This window comes from Antrostomus carolinensis, unplaced genomic scaffold, assembly GCF_000700745.2.
Source record: "Antrostomus carolinensis isolate BGI_N321 unplaced genomic scaffold, ASM70074v2 scaffold54955, whole genome shotgun sequence".
NCBI classification, from domain to species: domain Eukaryota; kingdom Metazoa; phylum Chordata; class Aves; order Caprimulgiformes; family Caprimulgidae; genus Antrostomus; species Antrostomus carolinensis.
In genome coordinates this window covers 1-13,402 of record NW_010315418.1, presented here as the reverse complement: position 1 = coordinate 13,402, position 13,402 = coordinate 1, and the positions used below count along the sequence as shown (strand labels likewise).

General features: G+C 35.3%; 1 protein-coding gene across 1 annotated transcript; it reads right to left on the bottom strand.

Moving 5' to 3' along the window:
* Window positions 1–1,811: 1,811 nt before the first annotated feature.
* Window positions 1,812–13,241, bottom strand: SPIN1 (spindlin 1). The gene is made up of 4 exons (XM_010167920.1): window positions 13,194–13,241; window positions 7,662–7,915; window positions 6,523–6,756; window positions 1,812–3,828 (listed from the first exon to the last, which is right to left on the bottom strand). The coding sequence occupies exons 1-4, from the start codon at window positions 13,217–13,219 to the stop codon at window positions 3,629–3,631; spliced, it is 714 nt and encodes a 237-aa protein (XP_010166222.1). The 5' UTR covers window positions 13,220–13,241; the 3' UTR covers window positions 1,812–3,628.
* Between the last annotated feature and the right edge of the window lie 161 nt (window positions 13,242–13,402).

Genomic DNA, 13,402 nt, shown 5'->3' with positions numbered 1-13,402 from the left:
CCTACTTCTTCACAATCTGCAATCACATCACTACATTTTGCTCATGAGAACAAAGTTTACAGTCATAAGTTGCACATAAAGGGTTTATTTTAAATGTTTTAAGGATAGAGTTACATCATAATTATAAAAATTACTTACAGAATTAAGTAACAGATTTAAAGTGTTTATACTTCTAAATGCAGAGAACAGGGAACTGTCTACATTGTTCAAAATAAAATAAAAATAATAAAATCAAGCTCTAAAGATGAAGTCATTACCTAATTTTAAAATGTGAACACGAAGACCTTTGAACTATACACATACCAAGAACCATCCAAATTGCACTAATGATGTAAAATACAAAAAGCACAGCATTTTCAAGGAACCAGAAACTGTTTTTACCATAGTTCTTTTCCCTGATGCGACTAGTCAATTCTATCTAAAGATAAAGCCTCAATTTTTACATAATTCACTTAAAGAAGACTTCTACCTGTTGCAATTAAAAGCATTTTCCCCATAGTCTACTCCAACATAGTTTAGGGTTTGGCACTCAAAAGAAAGAAGAAAAATGTAGTGTTTTGCTCATCAACCGCAATTTTATTTTTTCTTTAACAGAATACATGGTCCCTTCAAATGCTGTATGACACATACAACTGGGAAATTACCTTCCGTTGGCACTATGCTCGTCTCACCGGTGCATTTAATCCTACTAACAACCATTAAAACAGCACAATAAGCAAATTCACAAAAAACTGAACACAAAATAAAAACAGAACAAAACAAAAACCTAAACATTTTAACATGCAACTTTAGTTTGTTACATTGAACGTTCTAACCCTCTAAGCATGCAAAAAAGGATGGTCTGCATTTAAGTATTTTTTTTCCTTTTAAAAAGTTTTACATGGCAGCCTGACGTCACACACACGCACACACACAATATACAACAATACTACAGCAGGTAAATGTGAAAGGCGAATAATTTTTATACAAAGATCCACGGCTTGTGCCATCACAAGCCCTATGTGATTTTGGAAAGTAATGTTGAACCCCTATAACAAGGAACCAACATTTAGTTACCAGGGTAACGCAAGCACTGCATGCAGATCTGAAACATGAGCCTAAAACAAAGCCCAAAGCAGATGGGCAGGGAGTGGAATTAGTCTCAAGCCTCAAAAAGGTGGTTTAAGCTACCCCAAAAAAAGGAAAGGAAAAAAAAAAAAACACAACACAAAAGAAATCAAGAAAAAAAAAGAAAGAGGAGAAAAAAAGGTGCAAAGAAATACCCACACAACAGACAACGGGGACATCTAAAAACAACCATAAAATTTACAGATTATAGTCTAATTGTCAGAATATGTGGTGTATTCAAGAGGCTTGCAGAAAACCCACAAATGCAAGCCTAATGCTAAAAATGTTCCAGTAGACCTAAACCTCAGATATTTCAAAACAAACCTTGTATTCCTCAGATATATAGCCCGAAGTTCAGTGTACTAGGTTATTCGTGTATCTTGCGTATAATCAATACACTCACTCATTCTTGTGCCACAAATATCAACTTGGGCTCATGGAGCCAGGCTCAGCTTTGAGATTTACATGCAGGACTCTTAAGAGTCAATAGAAAACACATAACAGATCTGCAGGATGAAAACACTGTGTTGCAAATCTGCTCACTTTGTTCAAAACACAAGGAACGTTTAGGACTCGGGTACTTAGTGCTTAAGGACTGCATTGAGAAGCTATTCACTGAAAGACAATAGCCTGCCTTTGGTTGCCCATGATGAAATACTGGACATAATGCAATATAGTAGCAATGGACAAAGAATTAAGGTATATTTATATGGAGAGTATTTATTACCATTCAACAGTATAATGAGGCACAAGCCTTAAGGCTAAAATATGAAATCAGGCAAAAAAATGAACAGAAAGGGGCTTAAACCACTGAGTCTTCAATATCAAGAATATCCACGACAGAGGTCATCCGAACCTCTGATCTCTGATTAACAGCACCTCTCCTGCATCCTTCCACTAATGGCATAAGGTTGGACATCAGAGCATTTGCTCCTTCCATCAACAGTGTTGACTGTCTTCGCATACTGTACTTCAGTGAAGCAGTTCTTTGAAACTTGCAGAGCTCTGCCTTAATGTAACATGACAATTCCGTTGCTGTGCTGATCATTGTTGCAATTCTGATACTTTTAAAAGCTGCCCTAATCTTCATTTACAACTATCTTGCAAGATTAAAACCATGAAAGGATTTTGCTGTTGTGGGCTGCTATTTACATCCACAATCTAATGCAGATGACTGAACCACTGAGACTGCCTATAGCTTCCATTAGATAGTACACCACTGGCATGCAGAACTCGAGTGTTCATAGAGTGAAATTCACATTAATAGCATACCTCAAAGCAAGTACAATGTACACCACAAAAGGCAACAACAGGTTTAAGCTGTAGATTTGTCCAGACACTCCTTATGTGGAAAAGCCAGAAAAACAATAAATTGGGAAGATGCCTTCTTGAACCAAAATGGTTAAAACCAACACAAACCAAACAAAGAAATGCAACAGACTGAGCAGAAGGCAACAAATGCTTCTCCTTCTCTAAAGTAAGTCTTCAGTGTAAAGGACACCCCCTCCCACCCTTCTGGCATGAGATTGTATCTACTATGTAAAATATTAACTACTGTTAGGCTTCTAAGTCCACACACAAACATTCAGGTTGCTAGGTTCTGATATTAAATGAGAGACTACTGATTGCCAATGCGTAGTCTGAAGTCTTCTGAAGTAGCATATATACTGTTGAAGTTGTGGCACCAAGCACTTGGGTTTTGCTAAGAAGTGTGTATAAGAAACAAAGAAAGAAGTACAACATCTAGGATTGAAGGCAGCCCTGTTGCATGTATTTTACTGGTTCCTACAACTTGTAAATATGGGCCATTGACCTGCGTTTTCTGATTAATTGGTTATACAGATTAAACATATTTTTATAGTTTAAAGCCTTTTCACTGAAAGGTGCGTAAGTCAAACACTTGATATCCTACTGCCCTGTGACTAGTAAAAATGCACAAGTATTTCCATGTACTGCAAGTTCTTAAAAAGCTACACTTGAAATAACATGTAGAAACACAGCAGACTGATGTTACTTGGGTTGGGCATTCCTCAATGCTGCACAAACTGTTTAAACCTTTCAAAAAGTCACCTCTGTCCCAACCCTGAAAACAAGGACTGCCAGTAGCCAAGAAATTAAATTTAATGTTACAAAAGAAGGCATATCAAAATATCAAACTACACTTGCATGTGGCAGTTGAACAAGTGAGTGCAAGATTGAAGAAAAAGTTAAAATCTATGAAAAAATTTAGATTAATGCTTACAATACTAGATCAACTTTACACAGCTTGAATTTGCAGCTGTTCTTTGCTTTTAACTCCCTCCTGCCCAAATATATTGACTTCCTTCAAGAAAAGGAGTTCTCTTACACAAAACGTGTCATGTTTGTTTATATTATTCAGAACAAAATAGTTTTGCTGGCAGAGATTGTGGGTTCGCAGGGACATTTAAGCTTTCATTAAACTGGAAAGCAGTCAAGTCTTTGTTTCTACAAATTTTACATTTAATAGTTCCACAAATTTGGCAAAAGTTCACAATGACGTCTAGGATGTCTTCACCAAATCGTAGACATAAATATGGAAATCATCATCAAACTTGATGAAATAGACAGATGGTTTGGCTTCAACTTGATGAATGACCATGCCAGTCCTTTTTGAGCCATCTTCTTTGGCATATTCCACTTGTTTGCCTACCAGGCTGTCCACAACTTCACCTGGTTCCCGTTCTGCAGGAGGTGAATCATCTGTAACACAAAATCAGTGCACTTTGGTAGACATTAAAGGAATTTTTAAATATTGAAGACAACTGTAGAGTCTTCTTTAAAACTCACATGAAACAATCATAAGTTTTAAATACAGAGTATGTAGAAAGTTAGCTTTGTTCAGACAAGCACCTAACCATTGCCATGCTTCTAGAAAGTACAGTTGCAGAAAAAAATTCAGTTTTATTAAGACAAAAATAGCACTTTGATTGGTAAGAAAAGTAAATCTTTTGACATTAAGGTTTATGCACAAGTTACAGAAAGTGTCTGTGGATAACTGAATTTAAGTAACCAGCAGATAAAGGTACTGGGTCTCCTTAGCAGAAAGGCAGCCAAACTAACAAAACAAACAAACCAAACCTCCCTCTTCCCACACATGTTATTATAAGTTCCAATGCATGCATGCCACTGCAACAAAAATTTCTCTTCTAAAAGTTAGTAAGTGTAAACTTCCTATTAAAAGGGGTTTTTGACTCCGTGTTGGAACAATGCTGTTGGTAAAGTCTAAGCATATTATTTTCTTGTCTAGCAAAACCTAGCCAGCAATATCCTTATATTTTAGATGATACATGTGTTAAATCTGGATACAAAAAGGTGTGACTTGTAACATGTCAATTGCCAAGGCATGGGTTACAAGCCAATGACAGAACAAATGTGATAAAAGTTAAAAGCATTGTTCTGGAGAACTGGAAGCTAACCACACCTTCTTTCTCAGCTTGTCGTCTTTTTTACTAGTTTTGATAAACCTGTGTTTTGTATTTCAGTGAGGAATTTTCTTAGTAATGGTCACACCCAAAGTAGCTTTTATTCTGGAAAACCTGAGACATTAAATTAATGTCCTTTTTCCAAGTTTGCGTTAAGAATCCCTTACAGATTTCACCTATTTTATTTTCAATTCTGTTAGTTGTGAAAGAACTCCGAAAGGAGGAAAAAAAAAATCAAGGAATTAACAGACTGGCTTCTACTTACACTTAAGATTCTTCCACAAACTACACGTTTCTCTTTCAGTTTTTGTTTCAGCTCCTCTACACAAGCACTGTCATACATAGTTATGATCCTTTTAATATATAAACTCCTCTTGTGTAGAGACTCTTCCTTGACAAAGATGCAAGTTCAACTCCTACATTTTCATTTAGAAGTAATTCTGAAGTGCTGACAAAGTTTTAGTATCAGGTCCAGAACTACATTTCCCCCATGCAAAAAAAAGTTTAAAATAAGTTATCTAATTTTTGCTATCCTCACATATGCAAAGCCTGTCTTTGAGAAGAATGAGCTCCCTAGAAATTTTAGGGAACCAAATTTACAGACATACTTCCAGGTATTCTAAAATCTGATTTGAAAAAATACTGCTCTTAAGATCCAGTCATTGACTTAAGGACACGATTCAAAAGGTCTGGAAATCATTCAGATTTAGGGAAGGCAGCAAATAATTAGAAGTGTTTTGGAAACAGGTGAGCAGTAGATAAGTCTTGTGGTGAGCATGGAGGAAAAAGTGCACTAAAGCAGATTAGTTCTTAAACAGAAAGCATGCAACATTTTTCCCTACCCCCACTTCCAAAAGTGGAAGAAAACATTCCAAATGCTTTTTAATTGTTAAGACAAAGAACAAATTATTTGAAGGTTCAAATCTGAAAGAACTTGCTTTATTTCTTTAACAAGAGGAAAGTCACTTTCTTCCATTAACATTTGTGGCTCACTCTTTACAAGACGACAGGTTGCTTTTTGTTGGGGGGGAATCTAAACACAGATGATTACTACAGATGTTATGAAAATAAGTGCCAATTGATTATTTAGCCAGCAGACTGGTATCAGTGCTAGATCTGAAGGAACACAGTCTCAAACTCAACAAATTAATTGTAACTAACACTTATGTAATGCACTATGTTGCCAACCACCACAGAGATCCAGTTATTAATTTTCTTTAAAGCCTAGACTGCCTCTGTCAGAGAAGTGTGTTTTAGGTACATGGGAGAAATAAAAAACAAGTATTCTTTATGAGCTTTTTTCCCTTCTTTTTTGTACTGGCTATCCAAATCTCTTGAACAATATTGATTCTGTGAAAATCCTTCTAAATTAATAGGAAAAGTCCTGATGACTGAAAAAAAACCCCAACTTCCTAATCTACTGAAATATTTTTCTTGCTAGTGTGTTGCAACATGTGAGAGAAAACCTATTTTCAAAAGATTAGATTTTCTTTTCCCCAAGAAACTACTCAAAAGTTTTTCACACTGAAGACAAAATTAATATTAGTTGGTCCCAAAGTATTATTGCCACAAGAACTGCTTCAGAAACACAAATCAAGAGCCATCTCAATGAGCTGCAATACTTCTGTAAGAAAGCCATAGTGGAAAACTTCTGGTTTGTCAGCTTCCATTAAAAAAATCCAAGCATAAACTCTTCCACAGTACATATGTTCATCAGAATTAGAAAAAATTACAGAAAATGCTTTCCCTGCATACATCACTGCTGATAAAAGCAAAATATTTCAGCAGTTAACACAGATCTTTGTGGTGCTATAACCTTTGTTAAGTTATGATACTTCAAAGAAAAAAAAAATTAAAGGTAGTAAAAACAAGATCTTAGTTTGACAACTTTCCTGTCCATAAATAAAACACAGACAAACCTTAATATAAAAAGCTGCCACTTTCCAGAAGAAAACAGTAACTGGCTACTTACTCGAATCAGGCATAATGCGAAGGTCACCTTCTTTATAATCATCTAAGAGTTGGTACATGTACAAGACAGGATCTTTCTCGTAGGTAATATAAAACCATGTGTTCATAATAGGAGCTCGAGCCAAAACCATCCCCCTCCATTCATCTTTTGAGCCATCCTCTGTCTCAAACATATGTTCCACAGCTTTACCAATCATTGTGTCTGCCAGGTGGGCATCACTAATTCGAGATGAAGCTGAAATGACAGCATTTCTTAAATTCATTCAGAAGCACAGATACATGTCTTACAAACATTGTCCATTCCAGAGAGTTTACTACTGAAGAACTGCAGAACTTCAGAATTTTCTTAAAGTAACAGTATACCACCATACTACCTAAGACTAAACAATCATAATGCAAAGTGAAGAACAATGGAGGCCACAACAGTGAAGACTCTAAGTAGAATCTGGAAGGGTAGAGGCAAGCAGGGCAGAAGAGGAGGAGAAGCCAATCACACAATAGTTCTGTGAAGATATTAATGAAACTTTGGGGTTTGGTTCCCCCTAATACCACTCTAGAGACTGCTACTAATTGCAGTCAGAAGAAGAAACAGCTCATTTTGTTTAATAAACCAGTATTTACTTGGGTAAATACTGAACTTTGCAATCTGAAAAAACTGCAGTTTAACAATCCAATGCTAATTCTGAAAAAAAGCCTTGTTACTAATCAAGTTATTTCACTTAGAAAATGCCTTTTCCTCTCATTACTAAAGGTACATATGAGATGTACATGAGGAAAAATGTGAAACTCTATCTGTCAGATACACACAACAGACAACATAGCAAAGACAGCTTAGAGTTTAAATTTTAACAGAAATACCAATGTTAACTTTACATATGGAAATACTACAGAATGTACTTCATACTACTTAAAAGACTGAAGACAGCACTACACTCACTGGTATCAAATCTTTGTGGAATCAAGAAAATTTAAATTGAGCATTTAGATTACCTGTCATGGGACAAAAATGAAATTGTCTAGTAACATTTAAGTGGTCAGATGTTATCTCGGGGGAAGTCTGGAGAGATTAGTGGAGAACATCTAATAGTAAATGTTGGCTTATATGTACATTAATTTAGGAGAAAAACTCAAAACACTTACCAACTCTGTCTGGAAGAACTTCAAGTGCTGAAACTCTTTCATCTTTGTGCAGTTCTAGTCCATACACACAGTCAAATCCATCATACTTTATAAGATAGAGAGAGGGATTTACAGGAACTTGATCAAGAACTGTGCCCTTCCATTGTGTTACAGGTCCACTCCCTTCTTTCCATCCGTGCTGTATTCTGCAGCCTACAATATTTCTTCGTGGCTGAGAAATAGGTTTGCTTGGTCCCACATTGTTTCTATGCTTTCTGTACACAGATACAAACATAATATTAATATGTACATACATATTCAAAATTCTACTGCAGACAAGAGGTGTATGCTTTAAGATGGCAATATATTTTATAGCTTAGTGCACCTTATTAAAATATAAAGCATATTACACCACATTGGAAAAAAGAAAAACACACTGAAAAGTAGTGAAACTTTTTTGATGTGCTTTATAAGGTCAATTTCCTAGTAGTCTTTTCTACAACTAGTTTGCTTAAGCCAAAAGAACTATTTTAGCCTTTGCTACACTGAGTATCAAAAGTAAACTCACCTCAGGTCTCAAAGCACAAAGTTACCTGTCAGTATTATAACTTTACTACCTTGTTGTGCACTGCAGAACAGCAAACAGAACTCCCGTCCCAGGAGAAAGAGGTCAGTGGAAACATTATCAGTCGCTGACTAAAATTGTTCCAAGGCATCTGCTTTCACCTGAAGGAAATTTAGCTTCCCTCTCCATTTATAGATACTTTGACGTCAAGTATTTTCAAAGACACATATGAGAAATAACACTTCTCTAGCATTCCTTTTTAGTATAGCAAAAGCAAAATGATATGTAATTCTAATGGCAGTAGGAGGGATACTCCTTGATGTGGAAAACAGATTAAATATACTTTTTTGTCCTTCCTGTATTTTCATGGAAGTTGCATGGAAATTACCTCTGGTCAATAACAGTTGTTGTTCTGAGCAACAGTCATGTAAGCTATTTAACAGTTTCAAATAACTGAAAGTGTTATAAAAAAGTTTTGTTATACATAGTTATTAAAAACATTAATTGACAATTTTGAATACAAATGGAAGAAATTAAGGAACATTATCAGAGTATACTGCTGATAAGAAACAAATATTGTATCTATTTCAGCATGTTAAAATGCACATATTCATTCTGAAAAAGATTATTTAGAGGGTTGCCTGATCAAATTCTCACATATGCCAACTAGTTGTAAAATAAATTTTTGGGTTACTACTTGTAGCACTTCATTTAAACATCAGTAAAATGTGCGCATGCTTAAAAGCAACATCTAAAATAGAGTATCAGTTGCAGAAAACTTAATACTCTTCCTTAGATTAGAGACAGTGACTAAAGAGAGACGCCTGCAGGAATGATTAATGCTTTCACAGAAGTCCTGTATGATCCAAAAACCCACGTATAACAATCATACCCCTGAAATCCTTTAAACAGTCTTTCAGAATAATGCACTCAGTATGTGACACTGGAATGCATAATGCTGAAGATGTAATTGTCACTCTTAAAACCAAGATGTACAATTCCTTCAGCAGCTTGTCCCACCCTCCAGACTTTCATTCACCATGAAGACCTCAGCAGAGGGTTTTGTCAGATTTCACTTTTTTGTTATCATTTGACTTTTTCATCAAGATAAAACTGCAGCTTTTGTATTCCTAGCTGATAGCAAAGACTATTACAGAAACTCTAACCTCTTCCAGTTAAGAGGCACTCTCCCACAAAGTTGGTTCTAATTTTATGCAGAAACTAGGCATTTTCAAATTCTAGTTCTTGCTCAAGTACTTATCTAAATAAAAAATAAAAATGTAATAGTCTCAGTAATAGTTTACTATTACAAAATGAGATCAGAGATCTGTTTCTTGGCAGAATGAGTTTGATTTGCATGCAATTTATTTATTTAGTTCTAATGAATCACAGTTCCATTCTAAAGCAGAATGAAATCAACTTAAGTTCAAAAAGTTAAAATAGATAAAACACTGTCAGTTTTAAACAGTTTGTCTATGCTACTAATCATCTCATAGCTGAAAAAGGTGAAAATAACACTATTGATATTCAACCTCTCAGTTAATTTTACTTTCTGCCTATAATCCATGTTAATGTTTAAACTGCAACAGTTAAATGAAATGCTTCACACTCATTTGAAAAGATATGATGGAAAAAGGCTACATAACTGAGTCCAAACTGGTAACTACCTTTAAAATGCCACAGAGAGCAAAAAGCATTACAAATTTAATTTCAAGTCAGGTAGCTGCCAGGTGTACTTGCATTTTAAATTTGTTTGAAGGTTGTATTACTGAACAGCCACTCACTCTCATTTGCAGTCATTTATATTGCAAGAAATTAGATTTTCAAATTTGTAAATTATCAAGGAAAACCTACTTCTTCCTGCATTTCAACATGTGGGAAGAAAGCAAGCATAAGTTTCTAACTGTCAATAAATAATAGCTATGAATATACTTCCACGTAAGATACCCAAGTAACCAACTCAAACTCCTCCTCAACAGTGTGTTATTTCTGTGATACATCAGGTAATACAAATGTATATAACCTTCCACGATGCTCTATCCAGAAGGCTCAACACATTTTTTTTCCTTCTGTTTCATTAGAATTATCTTTAAAATTCCACAAAGATTTGCTTTTGAAGATTGGATTAACAATTTTCCGAGACTCATAAAACATGGAGCCAGGAAAACCAGAAAATAATAAGTCCTGGAAATAGCTCTTGATACATCAGACACATCCTCATTGTAAATGGCCCTTCAATCCCCAAAAGTTTCAGATCCTCTTCCTTATCTTGAGGGCAGTAAGCTGGTAGGTAAAACCTAGTCATGTGAAAAGGTTTCATTATTAGACCAGATACTTCAGAAACTTTCTAAAGATTACACAGGCAGAAAGAAATCTTCACAGATTTAAAGTTGTATTTATATGGTCCTCACACATACTTTTATTTGGCAGCTGCTACCAGGGAAACCAATGTAGTGTAGAATTGCACAGGACTGGTAGCAGGGGAAAAAAAGTAATTTTTTTTTTTTTTAAATCAACCATTACTTCAGAGTTGTGCTTAAAAGACAAACTAGCAATTCTCAATAACCTATCAAGTAAAGTTATCCATTTAGGTTTGGTTGGTTTTTTTCCCTCTGATCATCTCAGAAAAAACACCACTGGGTAGAACTCAGGAAAAAGAAGGGTGAGAGAAAACCATACCCCCTTCAGATGTGCAAAAAAGGCACAACTGTGAAAAAGAGCTAGGAAAGCTATAAAACAGTATATAGCAGGAATAGTCAGTACAGTTTCAAGTCTTTCATGTTGCTAAGCAGAAGAGTTATTAAAAATAGGACCCAAAAGCTACTATAATTGTCATCTTGTACCATTAATAGCAGAATGGTGATGAGAGAATTGTTAACTACTTTTCACAATATTCAGACTATGAGGCATATTAGTTGAGGCAAAAGTTCAAACGTACTTTCTGTACTCCCTCAAAAGCCATCATCCAGTTGTGAATTTAATCTTCAGACACTTCAGGAAACAAGATTACGAGTTAAATTAAAGTAGCATCAGAATTTCAAAATGTTTAAGTTCTGTTGTAGTTAAATTGCAGATATAACCTGCAGGTCAAAGTCCTTGAATTCCCAACTATGAGTTTTGTACTTATACTATTTCTTGTACTCTTTCCTTATGCACCAATGGCGGAAAGAATGAGATATGGGAGATTACTGACTGATCTTATGCCAGTGAGGCAGAGATCACCACTATCCATTGACAGAGCACTTGGAAGAACTGCCCTATAACCACAGGAACTGTTTCCAAAGGCTCAACAGTTAAGTATCGTTTAGTAAAGCAGAGTACAGAAGACTCATCCACACTGCTCATTCTATCACATCCTCAATTACTGAGTCATGCCCTGTTCCATCCTTTTGGCTCCTTCCTCTGCCATAAACCTTGTAAAGCTAGTTTAAAATCTCCTTGATGGCCTTTGAGTGCCAGTAGGCTTGTTCCTCTTTCTTTAAATGAGGAATAACTAAATAAATAACTAAATCATTGACAAAGTACACATTACTAACTAATAGTCTGCTGTAACAGCCCAGAATAGTATCAGCATGTACTATTATATGGTCATTCTTATCCTACTCATTTATGGTAAACTAAAAATATAAACAATTCTCTACTACTCTGCCTCATTCTCAGACAAGTCAGTGAGCAGCACACACCCACCTGGGTTTGGTACAAAAACCCTTTACTAAACAGTTAATAAACAATTGAACTAAGTTCAATTAACATAAAACTAAACTGGATGCTTAAATTAAATGCCTCAAAATCATGTCACTTAGGATTAGAACTACAAATAAAGGCCATATAAAAGCCTTTACGCTAACAAATTTACAGCCTATTTAGGTATTTAAATAAGTGTATATCAACACAACAATAAAGACAAATCTAGCCACCCTCAAGTACAAAAGGCAACCCACCTCTGATAGTCTTCCCATCATACACTCCTTTCTCTGAGCGGTTGAAAGAGAACAAGAGAAATTAAGTTTTAACCAACTCTACCTGACCCTACACAAATAAATGTTTCTCTTTGCCTTCTATGAAGATAGACAAGAATGGATAATGATGAGCTGGTGGAAGGAAATAGATTAGTTTTACCTCAGGTGTTGTCTCTGCAAAACAGTTAACACTGTTAGCAGTGATTAATTATGTTAATCATGGAAAATACACCCACCAAACAAATTGCTTTTGATTGATGCACCATTATAGGATTTTACACTTAAAATACAACTAGCAATATTTTAGTAAGTTTCACACTTACCCAGCTTAGATTTCTCCCACCAGAGATGTAGCCAGATATAGTATATTGCAGTTTTATACTAAGACAAATTATACCCAGAACAATACCTTTGTTTTCACACAGCTACTCACCAATGTTCAGCTGCTACTACTTAAAAATGTTGCAGAGGGAAAAATACATGCCAGAAAAGAGTAGGATAAGCAGGTAACCTTCACACACAAATAGCAGCCTCCTTACAGAAGTATTTTGGTATTCTTTATTTTAGGAAAGTAAAAAATCCTCTTCAAAACTACTGTTGTAGTGAAAGTAAGATTAGGTACTTTTAAGATTAATCCCAGACTGGGTTACAGAAAGCATGCTTTGTAGCTTTTATTGGTCCAGTGACAACACGTGAACTCTGCGCCAGGGAACAGAGATCCTACAGTACATAACGGCTAATTTCTTCTGGCTTGCAACTCCTTCTCTGAATTCCAGAAAGAATTATAAAATTGCATTCAAGGATACTTTCATATTAACACTAAAAATGATGTTTAAAACTTTATTTGTGGGGGATTCTTTCCTACCACCCTCTTGAAAGAATTAAAAATCTAACTCTACACACATATGAAGACTAAGCACTATTCCACATGGCTTTCAAGAAAAGTGAGTGAAACAATACAGATATATTTCTAGAGTAGTACTTCCAGTTCTTGAGAGCTATACATTAATAAATGTATTAACAACTTACTTGTGGGAAGTTCTTTTCTTCATCATGCTGGCAGACACTCCTGCATGACCTACAATATAAATGATATTGGAATTACTGAAAAGTGTGCATATAATGTCAAAAAAGCCACTTTATACAAAAGTCTTTCTTTTGAATATCAAAATGTAAAGTGATGTGCAGAAAAGAGACTCCACAACTCAGAAAAGTTGTAAAGTAGGTATGTTTATTCA